This window comes from Aphelocoma coerulescens, chromosome 30, assembly GCF_041296385.1.
Source record: "Aphelocoma coerulescens isolate FSJ_1873_10779 chromosome 30, UR_Acoe_1.0, whole genome shotgun sequence".
In the NCBI taxonomy this organism is placed as follows: domain Eukaryota; kingdom Metazoa; phylum Chordata; class Aves; order Passeriformes; family Corvidae; genus Aphelocoma; species Aphelocoma coerulescens.
Window position 1 is genome coordinate 992,930 of NC_091043.1, and position 19,293 is coordinate 1,012,222.

Genomic DNA, 19,293 nt, shown 5'->3' on the forward strand with positions numbered 1-19,293 from the left:
TGGGGTCAATGGGGTCGATGAGATCAATGGGATCAATGGGGTCAATGGGATCAATGGAATCAATGGGATCAATGCGGTCAATGGGATCAACAGCATCAGGGGGATCAATGGAGTCAGCAGGGTCGGTGCAGTCAATGAGATCAATGGGATCAATGGGATCAATGGGGTCAGGGGATCAATGGGGTCAGGGGGATCAATGCGATCAATGAGATCGATGAGATCAATGGGATCAATGGGATCAATGGGGTCAGTGGGGTCGGTGTGGTCAATGAGATCAATGAGATCAATGGGATCAATGGGATCAATGGGGTCAGTGGGGTCAATGGGATCAATGGGATCAATGGGATCAATAGAGTCAGTGGGGTCAGTGGGATCAATGGGATCAACAGAATCAATAGGATCAATAGAGTCAATGGAATCAATGGGGTCAATGGAGTCAGTGGGGTCAATGGGATCAATGGGATTGGGGTCACTGGGATCAATGGGTGCATTTTGGGATGAGGATGATGAGGATGATGATGAAGGCTCACATGAGGTCTCAGGGGATCGGGATGGATTTGGGATGGATTTTGGGATGAGGATGAGGAAGGTAAGGACGACGATGAAGGCTCACATGAGGTCTCAGGGGATTGGGGGTGGATTTAGGATGGATTTTAGGACGAGGATGACGATGATGAAGGCTCACATGATGTTTTAGGGGATCGGGATGGATTTGGGATGGATTTTGGGACGAGGATGAGGATGATGAAGGCTCACATGAGGTCCCAGGGGATTGGGGGTGGATTTGGGATGGATTTTGGGATGAGGATGAGGATGATGAAGGCTCACATGAGGTCCCAGGGGATTGGGGTGGATTTGGGATGGATTTTGGGATGAGGATGACGATGATGAGGATAAGGACAATGATGAAGGCTCACATGATGTTTTAGGGGATCGGGGTGGATTTGGGATGGATTTTGGGATGAGGATGAGGATGATGAAGGCTCACATGAGGTCCCAGGGGATTGGGGGTGGATTTGGGATGGATTTTGGGATGAGGATGAGGATGATGAAGGCTCACATGATGTTTTAGGGGATCGGGATGGATTTGGGATGGATTTTGGGATGAGGATGAGGATGATGAAGGCTCACATGATGTTTTAGGGGATTGGGATGGATTTGGGATGGATTTTGGGACGAGGATGAGGATGATGAGGATAAGGACAATGATGAAGGCTCACATGATGTTTTAGGGGATCGGGGTGGATTTGGGATGGATTTTGGGATGAGGATGAGGATGATGAGGATAAGGACAATGATGAAGGCTCACATGAGGTCCCAGGGGATTGGGGGTGGATTTGGGATGGATTTTAGGATGAGGATGATGAAGGCTCACACGATGTTTTAGGGGATCGGGATGGATTTGGGATGGATTTTGGGACGAGGATGAGGATGATGAAGGCTCACATGAGGTCCCAGTCGATGCCGGCCTCCTGCAGCTGCTCCATGAGCTCGGTCAGGCGGCGCCGGAAGAAAACCTCGAAGCGCAGATCGTCCTCGAACACCAGCGAGCGAGCCAGGCCCCGCTCCGAGATCTGCAACCGCAATCGCCGGGAATCTCTGGGGTCACCGGGATTTGGGACGGGACCGGGAATGTTTGGGGTCACCGGGAATCTCGGGGGTCACCGGGAATCTTTGGGGTCACCGGGATTCAGGATGGGACCAGGAATGTTTGGGGTCACCGGGAATGTTTGGGGTCACCGGGATTCAGGATGGGACCGGGAATGTTTGGGGTCACCGGGATTTGGGATGGGCCCGGGAATGTTTGGGGTCACCGGGAATCTTTGGGGTCACCGGGATTGGGGATGGGACCGGGAATGTTTGGGGTCACCGGGATTTGGGATGGGCCCGGGAATGTTTGGGGTCACCGGGAATCTTTGGGGTCACAGGGATTCGGGATGGGACGGGGAATGTTTGGGGTCACCGGGAATCTTTGGGGTCACTGGGATTCGGGATGGGCCTGAGAATCTTTGGGGTCACCGGGAATGTTTGGGGTCACCGGGATGTGGGAAGGGCCCGGGAATGTTTGGGGTCACCAGGAATGTTTGGGGTCACCAGGATTTGGGACAGGACCGGGAATGTTTGGGGTCACTGGGATTCGGGATGGGCCCGGGAATGTTTGGGGTCACCGGGAATGTTTGGGGTCACCGGGATTCGGGATGGGACCGGGAATGTTTGGGGTCACCAGGAATGTTTGGGGTCACCAGGAATCTTTGAGGTCACCGGGAATGTTTGGGGTCAGCAGGATTCAGGATGGGACCAGGAATGTTTGGGGTCACCGGGAATGTTTGGGGTCACCGGGATTTGGGATGGGCCTGGGAATCTTTGGGGTCACCAGGAATCTTTGTGGTCACCGGGATTCAGGATAGGACCAGGAACGTTTGGGGTCACCGGGAATGTTTGGGGTCACCAGGATTCAGGATGGGACCAGGAGACCCCCCAGGAATGCCGGGAATCACAAAGGTTTGGGATGGGAATCGCCGGGATCTGGGGTGGGAATGGGATTTGGGATGGAGCTGGGAATGTTTGGGGTCACCGGGAATGTTTGGGGTCACCGGGATTTGGGATGGGCCTGGGAATCTTTGGGGTCACCGGGAATGTTTGGGATCACCGGGAATGTTTGGGGTCACCGGGATTTGGGATGGGCCCGGGAATCTTTGGGGTCACCGGGAATGTTTGGGGTCACCGGGATTGGGGATGGGCCCGGGAATGTTTGGGGTCACCAGGAATGTTTGGGGTCACCGGGATTCAGGATGGGACCAAGAACACCCCAGGAATGCCGGGAATCACGAGGGTTTGGGATGGGAATCACCGGGATCTGGGGTGGGAATGGGATTTGGGATGGAGCTGGGAATGTTTGGGGTCACCGGGAATGTTTGGGGTCACCAGGATTTGGGATGGGCCTGGGAATCTTTGGGGTCACCGAGAATGTTTGGGATCACCGGGAATGTTTGGGGTCACAGGGATTTGGGATGGGACCGAGAGACCCCCCAGGAATGCCAGGAATCACAAGGGTTTGGGATGGGAATCCTCGGGATCTGGGGTGGGAATGGGATTTGGGATGGAGCTGGGAATGTTTGGGGTCACCAGGAATCTTTGGGGTCACCGGGAATGTTTGGGGTCACCGGGATTTGGGAAGGGCCCGGGAATGTTTGGGGTCACCGGGAATGTTTGGGGTCACCAGGAATCTTTGGGGTCACCGGGAATGTTTGGGGTCACCGGGATTGGGGATGGGCCCGGGAATGTTTGGGGTCACCGGGATTCAGGATGGGACCAAGAACACCCCAGGAATGCCGGGAATCACGAGGGTTTGGGATGGGAATCACCGGGATCTGGGGTGGGAATGGGATTTGGGATGGGCCTGGGAATCTTTGGGGTCACCGGGAATGTTTGGGGTCACCGGGAATGTTTGGGGTCACAGGGATTTGGGATGGGACCAAGAGACCCCCCAGGAATGCCAGGAATCACAAGGGTTTGGGATGGGAATCATCGGGATCTGGGGTGGGAATGGGATTTGGGATGGAGCTGGGAATGTTTGGGGTCACCAGGAATCTTTGGGGTCACCGGGAATGTTTGGGGTCACCGGGAATGTTTGGGGTCACCGGGATTGGGGATGGGCCCAGGAATGTTTGGGGTCACCGGGATTCAGGATGGGACCAAGGAACACCCCAGGAATGCCGGGAATCACAAAGGTTTGGGATGGGAATCACCGGGATCTGGGGTGGGAATGGGATTTGGGATGGAGCTGGGAGAGCCCCGGGAATGCCAGGACTCAGCGGGATTTGGGGTGGGATCGGGAATGCCGGGAGTCACCGGGAATGCTGGAAATCAGAGGGGCTTGGGACGGAGCTGGGAACCAGCTGGGCACCCCCAGGAATTCCCTGAATCACCCCAAAATCCCATCCCAGTCCCTCAGAAACCCCCGAATTCCCATTCCGGACCCCCGAAATTCCCAAAATTCCGGCTCCTCACCTCCTGCCAGACCCGGAAGTGGCTGAGGAAGCAGCGACTCCTTCAGAATTCCCCGGATCCCCCCAAAATTCCCACCCCAAACGCCCAAATTTGGCCCCCAAACCCCCAAATTCCCATCCCAAAACCCTAAATTCCCAACCGAAACGCCCAAATTTGGCCCCCAAACCCCCAAATTCCCATCCCAAACCCCCCAAATTCCCAAATTTCCGGCTCCTCACCTCCTGCCAGACCCGGAAGTGGCTGAGGAAGCAGCGGCTCCATTTTGGAATTCCCTGGATCCCCCCAGAATTCCCACCCCAAACGCCCAAATTCCCACCCCAAATCCCCAAATTTGGCCCCCAAACCCCCAAATTCCCATCCCAAACCCTCAAATTCCCATCCCAAAACCCCCAAATTCCCAAAATTCCGGCTCCTCTCCTCCTGCCAGACCCGGAAGTGGCTGAGGAAGCAGCGGCTCCTCTTTGGAATGCCCCGGATCCCCCCAAAATTCCCAACCGAAATGCCCAAATTTGGCCCCCAAACCCCCAAATTCCCACCCCAAAACCCCCAAATTCCCATCCCAGACCCCCCCAAATTCCCAAAATTCCGGCTCCTCACCTCCTGCCAGACCCGGAAGTGGCTGAGGAAGCAGCGGCTCCTTCAGAATTCCCTGGATCCCCCCAAAATTCCAGACCCCAAACGCCCCAAATTTGGCCCCCAGAATTCCAGACCCCAAACCCCCAAATTCCCATCCCAAACCCCCAAATTCCCAAATTTCTGGCTCCTCACCTCCTGCCAGACCCGGAAGTGGCCGAGGAAGCAGCGGCTCCTTCAGAACTCCCCGGATCCCCCCAAAATTCCCACCCCAAACACCCAAATTTGGCCCCCAAACCCCCAAATTCCCACCCCAAACCCCTAAATTCCCACCCCAAACCCCCCAAATTCCCAAATTTCCGGCTCCTCACCTCCTGCCAGACCCGGAAGTGGCTGAGGAAGCAGCGGCTCCTCTTTGGAATTCCCCGGATCCCCCCAAAATTCCCACCCCAAACCCCCAAATTCCCACCCCAAATCCCCAAATTTGGCCCCCAAACCCCCAAATTCCCACCCCAAATCCCTAAATTCCCATCCCAAACCCCCAAATTCCCATCCCAAACCCCCAAATTCCCATCCCAAACCCCCCAAATTCCCAAATTTCCGGCTCCTCACCTCCTGCCAGACCCGGAAGTGGTTGAGGAAGCAGCGGCTCCTCTTTGGAATTCCCCGGATCCCCCCAAAATTCCAGACCCCAAACGCCCAAATTTGGCCCCCAAACCCCCAAATTCCCACCCCAAACCCCCAAATTCCCAAAATTCCGGCTCCTCACCTCCTGCCAGACCCGGAAGTGGCTGAGGAAGCAGCGGCTCCTTCAGAATTCCCTGGATCCCCCCAGAATTCCAGACCCCAAACCCCCAAATTTGGCCCCCAAACCCCCAAATTCCCACCCCAAACCCTCAAATTCCCACCCCAAACCCCCCAAATTCCCAAAATTCCAGCTCCTCACCTCCTGCCAGACCCAGAAGTGGCTGAGGAAGCAGCGACTCCTTCAGAATTCCCCGGATCCCCCCAAAATTCCCACCCCAAACCCCCAAATTCCCACCCCAAATCCCCAAATTTGGCCCCCAAACCCCCAAATTCCCACCCCAAATCCCTAAATTCCCATCCCAAACCCCCAAATTCCCATCCCAAACCCCCAAATTCCCACCCCAAAACCCCCAAATTCCCAAAATTCCGGCTCCTCACCTCCTGCCAGACCGGAAGTGACTGAGGAAGCAGCGGCTCCTCTTTGGAATGCCCCGGATCCCCCCAGAATTCCAGACCCCAAACCCCCAAATTTGGCCCCCAAACCCCCAATTCCCACCCCAAACCCCCAAATTCCCATCCCCAAACCCCCAAATTCCCAAAATTCCGGCTCCTCACCTCCTGCCAGACCCGGAAGTGGCTGAGGAAGCAGCGGCTCCATTTTGGAATTCCCCGGATCCCCCCAAAATTCCCACCCCAAACGCCCAAATTTGGCCCCCAAACCCCCAAATTTGGCCCCCAAACCCCCAAATTCCCATCCCAAACCCCCAAATTCCCATCCCCAAACCCCCAAATTCCCAAAATTCCGGCTCCTCACCTCCTGCCAGACCCGGAAGTGGCTGAGGAAGCAGCGGCTCCTTCAGAATTCCCTGGATCCCCCCAAAATTCCCACCCCAAACGCCCAAATTCCCACCCCAAATCCCCAAATTTGGCCCCCAAACCCCCAAATTTGGCCCCCAAACCCCCAAATTCCCATCCCAAACCCCCCAAATTCCCAAATTTCCGGCTCCTCACCTCCTGCCAGACCCGGAAGTGGCTGAGGAAGCAGCGTCTCCTTCAGAATTCCCTGGATCCCCCCAAAATTCCCACCCCAAACCCCCAAATTCCCACCCCAAATCCCCAAATTTGGCCCCCAAACCCCCAAATTCCCACCCCAAATCCCTAAATTCCCATCCTAAACCCCCAAATTCCCATCCCAAATCCCCAAATTCCCACCCCAAAACCCCCAAATTCCCAAAATTCCGGCTCCTCACCTCCTGCCAGACCCGGAAGTGGCTGAGGAAGCAGCGGCTCCTCTTTGGAATTCCCCGGATCCCCCCAAAATTCCCACCCCAAACGCCCAAATTCCCACCCCAAATCCCCAAATTTGGCCCCCAAACCCCCAAATTTGGCCCCCAAACCCCCAAATTCCCACCCCAAACCCCCAAATTCCCAAAATTCCGGCTCCTCACCTCCTGCCAGACCCGGAAGTGGCTGAGGAAGCAGCGGCTCCTCTTTGGAATTCCCCGGATCCCCCCAAAATTCCCAACCGAAACGCCCAAATTTGGCCCCCAAACCCCCAAATTCCCACCCCAAACCCCCAAATTCCCATCCCAAAACCCCCAAATTCCCAAATTTCCGGCTCCTCTCCTCCTGCCAGACCCGGAAGTGGCTGAGGAAGCAGCGGCTCCTTCAGAATTCCCTGGATCCCCCCAGAATTCCAGACCCCAAACCCCCAAATTTGGCCCCCAAACCCCCAAATTCCCACCCCAAACCCCCCAAATTCCCAAAATTCCGGCTCCTCACCTCCTGCCAGACCCGGAAGTGGCTGAGGAAGCAGCCGACCTCCCCTCGGGTCAGGGGTCTCCCATGGAAGGGATCCCGATATCCCGGCAGCATCCGGACCCCCAGCGCCTCCACCTGGCTGCTGTTCAGGGCCCTGCGGAACGTTCCGGAGCGGAATTCCGGCGGAATTCCCGGAATTCCCGGAATTCCCGGCCTCCCCTCCCCTCCCCCCTCTCCCGGGGCTCACCGGCCATCCACGGCCTCCACCAGTTTGGGGGAGATTCCCAGTTCCTGCAGCGTCCGGAGCATCCGCGCCCGGCGGTCGGAGCGGCGCCGGAGGTTGATGAGGAAGACCTGGGATGGGAATTATCCATGGAAAATGGGGGATTTGGACCAAAATCCGGGGAAAAATGGGGAAATCCGAGAGAAATCTGGGGAAAATTCACCCCAAAGGCAGGGGGAAATGGGGAAATTCATCCCAAAATCCAGGGAAAAATGGGGAAATCTGCCCCAAAATCCAGGGGGAAATGGGAAATCTGCCCCAAAATCCAGGGAAAAATGGGGAAATTCATCCCAAAATCCAGGGGGAAATGGGGAAATCTGCCCCAAAATCCAGGGGGAAATGGGGAAATTCATCCCAAAATCCAGGGAAAAATGGGGAAATTCATCCCAAAATCCAGGGGGAAATTGGGAAATCTGCCCCAAAATCCAGGGGGAAATGGGGAAATTCATCCCAAAATCCAGGGAAAAATGGGGAAATTCATCCCAAAATCCAGGGAAAAATGGGGAAATCTGCCCCAAAATCCAGGGGGAAATGGGGAAATTCATCCCAAAATCCAGGGAAAAATGGGGAAATTCATCCCAAAATCCAGGGGGAAATTGGGAAATCTGCCCCAAAATCCAGGGGGAAATGGGGAAATCTGTCCCAAAATGCAGGGGGAAATGGGAAATCTGCCCCAAAATCCAGGGGGAAATGGGAAATCTGCCCCAAAATCCAGGGGGAAATGGGGAAATTCATCCCAAAATCCAGGGGGAAATGGGGAAATTCATCCCAAAATCTGGAAGGAAATGGGGAAAGCTGCCCAAAATCCAGGGGGAAATGGGAAAATGCAGAAAAAAATAGGGAAAGCTGCCCCAAATCCAGGGGAAAATGGGGAAATCTGCCCCAAAATCCAGGGGGAAATGGGGAAATTTATCCCAAAATCCAGGGAAAATGGGAAATCTGCTCCAAAATGCAGGAGGAAATGAGGAAATCTGGGGGAAAGCTGCTCAAAATCCAGGGGTGAATGGGGAAATTCATCCCAAAATCCAGGGGAAAATGGGAAAATCTGCCCCAAAATGCAGAAGGAAATGGAAAAATCCAGAAGAAAATAGGGAAAGCTGCCCCAAATCCAGAGAGAAATGGGGAAATTCATCCCAAAATCTGGGGGAAAACTGCCCCAAATCCAGGGGGAAATGGGGAAATTCATCCCAAAATCTGGAAGGAAATGGGGAAATCAGCCCCAAAATCCAGGGGAAAATGGGAAAATGCAGAAGAAAATAGGGAAAGCTGCCCAAAATCCAGGGAAAAATGGGGAAATCTCCAAAACGCAGGAGGAAATGAGGAAATCTGGGGGAAAGCTGCCCAAAATCCAGGGGGAAATGGGGAAATTCATCCCAAAATCCAGGGAAAAATGGGAAATCTGCCCCAAAATCCAGGGGGAAATGGGAAAATCCAAAAGAAAACAGGGAAAGCTGCCCAAAATCCAGGGGGAAATGAGGAAATCTGGGGCAAATCTGCCAAAAATCCAAGGAAAAATGGGGAAATCCACCCCAAATCCAGCGGAAAAAGGGGAGAAACCAACCCAAAATCCAGCAGGGAACAAGAAAAATCCCGTGAAATGCCGAGGAAAAGGGGGGAAGCCACCCCAAATCCTGAGGGGGATCCCGGGCGGAATTCCGAGGGATTCACCTCATCAAATCCCAGCTTGTCCAGGACCTTGGGAGGGACCCACACGTGGGGGGAGGGCTCGGCCGGAGGGAGCTTCACTGCGGGAATGGGAGAATCCCACGGGAATCAGCCCCAGATCCCAAAGGAATGAGCCCCTGATCCCAAAGGAATGAGCCCCTGATCCCACAGGAATGAGCCCCAGATGCCAGGGGAATGAGCCCCAAATCCCAAAGGGATCAGCCCCAAATCCCACAGGAATGAGCCCCTGATCCCACAGGAATGAGCCCCAGATCCCAGGGGAATGAGCCCCAAATCCCAAAGGGATCAGCCCCAAATCCCACAGGAATGAGCCCCAAATCCCAAAGGAATCAGCCCCAGATCCCAAAGGAATCAGCCCCAAATCCCAAAGGAATCAGCCCCAAAATCCCATGGGAATGAGCCCCAAATCCCATGGGAATGAGCCCCAGATCCCAGGGGAATGAGCCCCAAATCCCAAAGGAATCAGCCCCAAATCCCAAAGGAATCAGCCCCAGATCCCACAGGAATGAGCCCCAGATCCCAAAGAATGAGCCCTAAATCCCAAAGGAATCAGCCCCAGATCCCAGGGGAATGAGCCCCAAATCCCAAAGGAATCAGCCCCAGATCCCAGGGGAATGAGCCCCAAATCCCAAAGGAATGAGCCCTAAATCCCAAAGGAATCAGCCCCAAATCCCACAGGAATGAACCCCAGATCCCACGGGAATCAGCCCCAAATCCCATGGGAATGAGCCCCTGATCCCAAAGGAATCAGCCCTAAATCCCAAAGGAATCAGCCCCAAATCCCACGGGAATGAGCCCCAAATCCCATGGGAATGAGCCCCCAATCCCACGGGAATGAGCCCCAAATCCCAAAGGAATGAGCCCCAAATCCCATGGGAATGAGCCCCAAATCCCAAAGGAATCAGCCCCAAATCCCAAAGGAATCAGCCCCAAATCCCATGGGAATGAGCCCTAAATCCCAAAGGAAGGAGCCCCAAATCCCACGGGAATCAGCCCCAGATCCCAAAGGAATGAGCCCCTGATCCCACAGGAATGAGCCCCAGATCCCACGGGAATGAGCCCCAGATCCCAAAGGAATCATCCCCAAATCCCAAAGGAATCAGCCCCAAATCCCAAAGGAATCAGCCCCAAATCCCAAAGGAATCAGCCCCAGATCCCACAGGAATGAGCCCCAGATCCCAAAGAATGAGCCCTAAATCCCAAAGGAATCAGCCCCAGATCCCAGGGGAATGAGCCCCAAATCCCAAAGGAATCAGCCCCAGATCCCAGGGGAATGAGCCCCAAATCCCAAAGGAATCAGCCCCAGATCCCAGGGGAATGAGCCCCAGATCCCAAAGGAATCAGCCCCAAATCCCAAAGGATAAACCCCAAATCCCAAAGGAATCAGCCCCAGATCCCAAAGGAATCAGCTCCAAATCCCACGGGAATCAGCCCCAAATCCCAAAGGAATCAGCCCCAGATCCCACAGGAATGAGCCCCAGATCCCAAAGGAATCAACCCCAAATCCCACAGGAATCAGCCCCAAATCCCAAAGGAATCAGCCCCAGATCCCACAGGAATGAGCCCCAGATGCCAGGGGAATGAGCCCCAAATCCCAAAGGGATCAGCCCCAAATCCCACAGGAATGAGCCCCTGATCCCACAGGAATGAGCCCCAGATCCCAGGGGAATGAGCCCCAAATCCCAAAGGGATCAGCCCCAAATCCCACAGGAATGAGCCCCAAATCCCAAAGGAATCAGCCCCAGATCCCAAAGGAATCAGCCCCAAATCCCAAAGGAATCAGCCCCAAAATCCCATGGGAATGAGCCCCAAATCCCATGGGAATGAGCCCCAGATCCCAGGGGAATGAGCCCCAAATCCCAAAGGAATCAGCCCCAAATCCCAAAGGAATCAGCCCCAGATCCCACAGGAATGAGCCCCAGATCCCAAAGAATGAGCCCTAAATCCCAAAGGAATCAGCCCCAGATCCCAGGGGAATGAGCCCCAAATCCCAAAGGAATCAGCCCCAGATCCCAGGGGAATGAGCCCCAAATCCCAAAGGAATGAGCCCTAAATCCCAAAGGAATCAGCCCCAAATCCCACAGGAATGAACCCCAGATCCCACGGGAATCAGCCCCAAATCCCATGGGAATGAGCCCCTGATCCCAAAGGAATCAGCCCTAAATCCCAAAGGAATCAGCCCCAAATCCCACGGGAATGAGCCCCAAATCCCATGGGAATGAGCCCCCAATCCCACGGGAATGAGCCCCAAATCCCAAAGGAATGAGCCCCAAATCCCATGGGAATGAGCCCCAAATCCCAAAGGAATCAGCCCCAAATCCCAAAGGAATCAGCCCCAAATCCCATGGGAATGAGCCCTAAATCCCAAAGGAAGGAGCCCCAAATCCCACGGGAATCAGCCCCAGATCCCAAAGGAATGAGCCCCTGATCCCACAGGAATGAGCCCCAGATCCCACGGGAATGAGCCCCAGATCCCAAAGGAATCATCCCCAAATCCCAAAGGAATCAGCCCCAAATCCCAAAGGAATCAGCCCCAAATCCCAAAGGAATCAGCCCCAGATCCCACAGGAATGAGCCCCAGATCCCAAAGAATGAGCCCTAAATCCCAAAGGAATCAGCCCCAGATCCCAGGGGAATGAGCCCCAAATCCCAAAGGAATCAGCCCCAGATCCCAGGGGAATGAGCCCCAAATCCCAAAGGAATCAGCCCCAGATCCCAGGGGAATGAGCCCCAGATCCCAAAGGAATCAGCCCCAAATCCCAAAGGATAAACCCCAAATCCCAAAGGAATCAGCCCCAGATCCCAAAGGAATCAGCTCCAAATCCCACGGGAATCAGCCCCAAATCCCAAAGGAATCAGCCCCAGATCCCACAGGAATGAGCCCCAGATCCCAAAGGAATCAACCCCAAATCCCACAGGAATCAGCCCCAAATCCCAAAGGAATCAGCCCCAGATCCCACACGAATGAGCCCCAGATGCCAGGGGAATGAGCCCCAAATCCCAAAGGGATCAGCCCCAAATCCCACAGGAATGAGCCCCTGATCCCACAGGAATGAGCCCCAGATCCCAGGGGAATGAGCCCCAAATCCCAAAGGGATCAGCCCCAAATCCCACAGGAATGAGCCCCAAATCCCAAAGGAATCAGCCCCAGATCCCAAAGGAATCAGCCCCAAATCCCAAAGGAATCAGCCCCAAAATCCCATGGGAATGAGCCCCAAATCCCATGGGAATGAGCCCCAGATCCCAGGGGAATGAGCCCCAAATCCCAAAGGAATCAGCCCCAGATCCCAGGGGAATGAGCCCCAAATCCCAAAGGAATGAGCCCTAAATCCCAAAGGAATCAGCCCCAAATCCCACAGGAATGAACCCCAGATCCCACGGGAATCAGCCCCAAATCCCATGGGAATGAGCCCCTGATCCCAAAGGAATCAGCCCTAAATCCCAAAGGAATCAGCCCCAAATCCCACGGGAATGAGCCCCAAATCCCATGGGAATGAGCCCCCAATCCCACGGGAATGAGCCCCAAATCCCAAAGGAATGAGCCCCAAATCCCATGGGAATGAGCCCCAAATCCCAAAGGAATCAGCCCCAAATCCCAAAGGAATCAGCCCCAAATCCCATGGGAATGAGCCCTAAATCCCAAAGGAAGGAGCCCCAAATCCCACGGGAATCAGCCCCAGATCCCAAAGGAATGAGCCCCTGATCCCACAGGAATGAGCCCCAGATCCCACGGGAATGAGCCCCAGATCCCAAAGGAATCATCCCCAAATCCCAAAGGAATCAGCCCCAAATCCCAAAGGAATCAGCCCCAAATCCCAAAGGAATCAGCCCCAGATCCCACAGGAATGAGCCCCAGATCCCAAAGAATGAGCCCTAAATCCCAAAGGAATCAGCCCCAGATCCCAGGGGAATGAGCCCCAAATCCCAAAGGAATCAGCCCCAGATCCCAGGGGAATGAGCCCCAAATCCCAAAGGAATCAGCCCCAGATCCCAGGGGAATGAGCCCCAGATCCCAAAGGAATCAGCCCCAAATCCCAAAGGATAAACCCCAAATCCCAAAGGAATCAGCCCCAGATCCCAAAGGAATCAGCTCCAAATCCCACGGGAATCAGCCCCAAATCCCAAAGGAATCAGCCCCAGATCCCACAGGAATGAGCCCCAGATCCCAAAGGAATCAACCCCAAATCCCACAGGAATCAGCCCCAAATCCCAAAGGAATCAGCCCCAGATCCCACACGAATGAGCCCCAAATCCCAAAGGAATCAGCCCCAAATCCCACGGGAATCAGCCCCAAATCCTACAGGAATGAGCCCCAAATCCCAAAGGAATCAGCCCCAGATCCCATGGGAATGAGCCCCAAATCCCACGGGAATGAGCCCCAGATCCCACGGGAATGAGCCCCAGATCCCAAAGGAATCAGCCCCAAATCCCACAGGAATGAACCCCAAATCCCAAAGGAATCAGCCCCAGATCCCATGGGAATGAGCCCCAGATCCCACGGGAATGAGCCCCAGATCCCAAAGGAATCAGCCCCAGATCCCATGGGAATGAGCCCCAGATCCCAAAGGAATCAGCCCCAAATCCCAAAGGAATGAACCTCAAATCCCAAAGGAATCAGCCCCAGATCCCATGGGAATGAGCCCCAGATCCCAACAGAATCAGCCCCAAATCCCACGGGAATGAGCCCCAGATCCCAAAGGAATCAGCCCCAAATCCCACTCTTGGGCCTCATCCTGAAGCCCTGGATCCCCTTGGGATCCTTTGGGATCCTTTGCGATCCTTCTCCCCCTCAGGATCCCGAGGCCCCGGATGCGTCGGGATCCACTGGGATCCATTTCCCCCACAGGATCCCGAGGCCGCGGATCCCTCGGGACGGCCCCGAGGCCGCGGACGCTCCGGGATCCCCGGGGATCCCGCGGGATCTCACCCATGATCTCCAGCTGGACGTGCAGGAAGTTCTCGGCCTCGTCCCGCAGGGAGCTCTGGGAGCGCAGCGGCACCGGCAGGAACCCGAACTGCTCCCGGTTACTGACGAACATCTGCACCCCTGGAATGGCACCGGGAACGTCGGGAATGGGGTCGGGAATGGGGTCGGGAACGGGGTCGGGAATGGGGTCGGGAAGGGGGTCAGGGATAACGGGATCGGGGATGGGAGCGGCACCGGCAGGAACCCGAACTGCTCCCGGTTACTGACGAACATCTGCACCCCTGGAATGGCACCGGGAATGTCGGGAATGGGGTCGGGAACGTCGGGAATGGGGTCGGGAATGGGGTCGGGAAGGGGAGCTGGGATAACGGGATCAGGGATGGGAGCGGCACCGGCAGGAACCCGAACTGCTCCCGGTTACTGACGAACATCTGCACCCCTGGAATGGCACCGGGAATGTCGGGAATGGGGTCGGGAATGTCGGGAATGGGGTCGGGAATGGGGTCGGGAATGGGGTCGGGAATGGGGTCGGGGATAACGGGATCAGGGATGGGAGCGGCACCGGCAGGAACCCGAACTGCTCCCGGTTACTGACGAACATCTGCACCCCTGGAATGGCACCGGGAATGTCGGGAATGGGGTCAGGAATGGGGTCAGGAATGGGGTCGGGAATGGGGTCGGGAATGGGGTCGGGAATGGGGTCGGGAATGGGGTCGGGGATAACGGGATCAGGGATGGGAGCGGCACCGGCAGGAACCCGAACTGCTCCCGGTTACTGACGAACATCTGCACCCCTGGAATGGCACCGGGAATGTCGGGAATGGGGTCGGGAATGTCGGGAATGGGGTCGGGAATGGGGTCGGGAATGGGGTCGGGAAGGGGATCTGGGATAACGGGATCAGGGATGGGAGCGGCACCGGCAGGAACCCGAACTGCTCCCGGTTACTGACGGACATCTGCACCCCTGGAATGGCACCGGGAACGTCGGGAATGGGGTCGGGAATGGGGTCGGGAATGGGGTCAGGAATGTTGGGAATGGGGTCGGGAATGGGATCTGGGATAAGGGGATCAGGGATGGGAGCGGCACCGGCAGGAACCCGAACTGCTCCCGGTTACTGACGAACATCTGCACCCCTGGAATGGCGCCGGGAATGTCGGGAATGGGGTCGGGAATGTTGGGAATGGGGTCGGGAATAGGGTCGGGAAGGGGGTCGGGAAGGGGATCTGGGATAACGGGATCAGGGATGGGAGCGGCACCGGCAGGAACCCGAACTGCTCCCGGTTACTGACGGACATCTGCACCCCTGGAATGGCACCGGGAATGTCGGGAATGGGGTCAGGAATGTTGGGAATGGGGTCGGGAATGGGGTCAGGAAGGGGGTCAGGGATAACGGGATTGGGGATGGGAGCGGCACCGGCAGGAACCCGAACTGCTCCCGGTTACTGATGAACATCTGCACCCCTGGAATGGCACCGGGAATGTCGGGAATGGGGTCGGGAACGGGGTCGGGAACGGGGTCGGGAATGGGGTCAGGGATAACGGGATCAGGGATGGGAGCGGCACCGGCAGGAACCCGAACTGCTCCCGGTTACTGACGAACATCTGCACCCCTGGAAGGCCAGGAATGTCGGGAATGGGGTCGGGAATGTTGGGAATGGGGTTGGGAATGGGGTCGGGAATGTTGGGAATGGGGTCGGGAATGGGGTCAGGAAGGGGATCGGGGATAACGGGATCAGGGATGGGAGCGGCACCGGCAGGAACCCGAACTGCTCCCGGTTACTGACGAACATCTGCACCCCTGGAATGGCACCGGGAACGTCGGGAATGGGGTCGGGAATGTTGGGAATGGGGTCGGGAATGTCGGGAATGGGGTCGGGAATGGGGTCGGGAATGGGGTCGGGAATGTTGGGAATGGGGTCGGGAAAGTCGGGAATGGGGTCGGGAATGGGGTCAGGCATGTTGGGAATGGGGTCGGGAATGTCGGGAATGGGGTCGGGAATGGGGTCGGGAATGGGGTCGGGAATGGGGTCGGGAATGGGGTCGGGAATGGGGTCGGGAAGGGGGTCAGGGATAACGGGATCAGGGATGGGAGCGGCACCGGCAGGAACCCGAACTGCTCCCGGTTACTGACGAACATCTGCACCCCTGGAAGGCCAGGAATGTCGGGAATGGGGTCGGGAATGGGATCTGGGAATGGGGTCGGGAATGGGGTCGGGAAGGGGATCGGGGATAACGGGATCAGGGATGGGAGCGGCACCGGCAGGAACCCGAACTGCTCCCGGTTACTGACAAACATCTGCACCCCTGGAATGGCACCGGGAACGTCGGGAATGGGGTCAGGAATGGGGTCGGGAATGGGGTCGGGAATGGGGTCAGGAATGTCGGGAATGGGGTCAGGAAGGGGATCTGGGATAAGGGGATCAGGGTTAGGAGCGGCACCGGCAGGAACCCGAACTGCTCCCGGTTACTGACGAACATCTGCACCCCTGGAATGGCACCGGGAACGTCGGGAATGGGGTCGGGAATGGGGTCGGGAATGGGGTCGGGAATGGGGTCGGGAATGCCGGGAATGGGGTCGGGAATGGGGTCGGGAATGGGGTCGGGAATGGGGTCGGGAATGGGGTCGGAAGGGGATCTGGGATAACGGGATCAGGGATGGGAGCGGCACCGGCAGGAACCCGAACTGCTCCCGGTTACTGACGAACATCTGCACCCCTGGAATGGCACCGGGAATGTCGGGAATGGGGTCAGGAATGGGGTCGGGAATGTTGGGAATGGGATCTGGGAATGGGGTCGGGAAGGGGATCTGGGATAACGGGATCGGGGATGGGAGCGGCACCGGCAGGAACCCGAACTGCTCCCGGTTACTGACGAACATCTGCACCCCTGGAATGGCACCGGGAACGTCGGGAATGGGGTCGGGAATGGGGTCGGGAATGGGGTCGGGAATGGGGTCGGGGATAACGGGATCAGGGATGGGAGCGGCACCGGCAGGAACCCGAACTGCTCCCGGTTACTGACGAACATCTGCACCCCTGGAATGGTGCCGGGAATGTCGGGAATGGGGTCGGGAATGTCGGGAATGGGGTCGGGAATGTTGGGAATGGGGTCAGGAATGGGGTCGGGAATGGGGTCGGGAAGGGGATCGGGGATAACGGGATCAGGGATGGGAGCGGCACCGGCAGGAACCCGAACTGCTCCCGGTTACTGACGGACATCTGCACCCCTGGAATGGCACCGGGAACGTCGGGAATGGGGTCAGGAATGGGGTCGGGAATGGGGTCGGGAATGGGGTCGGGAATGGGGTCGGGAATGGGGTCGGGAAGGGGATCGGGGATAACGGGATCAGGGATGGGAGCGGCACCGGCAGGAACCCGAACTGCTCCCGGTTACTGACGGACATCTGCACCCCTGGAATACCGGGAATGTCGGGAATGGGGTCGGGAATGTCGGGAATGGGGTCGGGAATGGGGTCGGGAATGGGGTCGGGAATGGGGTCGGGAATGGGGTCGGGAAGGGGATCTGGGATAACGGGATCAGGGATGGGAGCGGCACCGGCAGGAACCCAAACTGCTCCCGGTTACTGACGGACATCTGCACCCCTGGAATGGCACCGGGAACGTCGGGAATGGGGTCAGGAATGGGGTCGGGAATGGGGTCGGGAATGGGGTCGGGAATGGGGTCGGGAATGGGGTCGGGAATGGGGTCGGGAATGCCGGGAATGGGGTCGGGAATGGGGTCGGGAATGGGGTCGGGAATGGGGTCGGGAATGGGGTCGGAAGGGGATCTGGGATAACGGGATCAGGGATGGGAGCGGCACCGGCAGGAACCCGAACTGCTCCCGGTTACTGACGAACATCTGCACCCCTGGAATGGCACCGGGAATGTCGGGAATGGGGTCAGGAATGGGGTCGGGAATGTTGGGAATGGGATCTGGGAATGGGGTCGGGAAGGGGATCTGGGATAACGGGATCGGGGATGGGAGCGGCACCGGCAGGAACCCGAACTGCTCCCGGTTACTGACGAACATCTGCACCCCTGGAATGGCACCGGGAACGTCGGGAATGGGGTCGGGAATGGGGTCGGGAATGGGGTCGGGAATGGGGTCGGGGATAACGGGATCAGGGATGGGAGCGGCACCGGCAGGAACCCGAACTGCTCCCGGTTACTGACGAACATCTGCACCCCTGGAATGGTGCCGGGAATGTCGGGAATGGGGTCGGGAATGTCGGGAATGGGGTCGGGAATGTTGGGAATGGGGTCAGGAATGGGGTCGGGAATGGGGTCGGGAAGGGGATCGGGGATAACGGGATCAGGGATGGGAGCGGCACCGGCAGGAACCCGAACTGCTCCCGGTTACTGACGGACATCTGCACCCCTGGAATGGCACCGGGAACGTCGGGAATGGGGTCAGGAATGGGGTCGGGAATGGGGTCGGGAATGGGGTCGGGAATGGGGTCGGGAATGGGGTCGGGAAGGGGATCGGGGATAACGGGATCAGGGATGGGAGCGGCACCGGCAGGAACCCGAACTGCTCCCGGTTACTGACGGACATCTGCACCCCTGGAATACCGGGAATGTCGGGAATGGGGTCGGGAATGTCGGGAATGGGGTCGGGAATGGGGTCGGGAATGGGGTCGGGAATGGGGTCGGGAATGGGGTCGGGAAGGGGATCTGGGATAACGGGATCAGGGATGGGAGCGGCACCGGCAGGAACCCAAACTGCTCCCGGTTACTGACGGACATCTGCACCCCTGGAATGGCACCGGGAACGTCGGGAATGGGGTCAGGAATGGGGTCGGGAATGGGGTCGGGAATGGGGTCGGGAATGGGGTCGGGAATGGGGTCGGGAAGGGGATCGGGGATAACGGGATCAGGGATGGGAGCGGCACCGGCAGGAACCCGAACTGCTCCCGGTTACTGACGGACATCTGCACCCCTGGAATACCGGGAATGTCGGGAATGGGGTCGGGAATGTCGGGAATGGGGTCGGGAATGGGGTCGGGAATGGGGTCGGGAATGGGGTCGGGAATGGGGTCGGGAAGGGGATCTGGGATAACGGGATCAGGGATGGGAGCGGCACCGGCAGGAACCCGAACTGCTCCCGGTTACTGACGGACATCTGCACCCCTGGAATGGCACCGGGAACGTCGGGAATGGGGTCGGGAATGGGGTCGGGAATGGGGTCGGGAATGTTGGGAATGGGGTCAGGAATGGGGTCGGGAATGGGGTCGGGAATGGGGTCGGGGATAACGGGATCAGGGATGGGAGCGGCACCGGCAGGAACCCAAACTGCTCCCGGTT

The 19,293-nt window shown here is 57.2% G+C and overlaps 1 protein-coding gene across 1 annotated transcript in view; it reads right to left on the minus strand.

Annotated features, from left to right (window-relative positions):
- Nucleotides 1-19,293, minus strand: part of LOC138100198 (procollagen galactosyltransferase 1-like) — a 40,010-nt gene that overhangs the window by 10,351 nt on the left and 10,366 nt on the right. Inside the window, exons 6-10 of the mRNA XM_068997966.1 lie at nt 13,989-14,108; nt 9,044-9,120; nt 7,340-7,446; nt 7,114-7,246; nt 1,447-1,574 (exon numbers count right to left, since the gene is read on the minus strand). Coding sequence (XP_068854067.1) covers nt 1,447-1,574; nt 7,114-7,246; nt 7,340-7,446; nt 9,044-9,120; nt 13,989-14,108 — 565 coding nt within the window. The remainder of the gene's footprint in view (nt 1-1,446; nt 1,575-7,113; nt 7,247-7,339; nt 7,447-9,043; nt 9,121-13,988; nt 14,109-19,293) is intronic.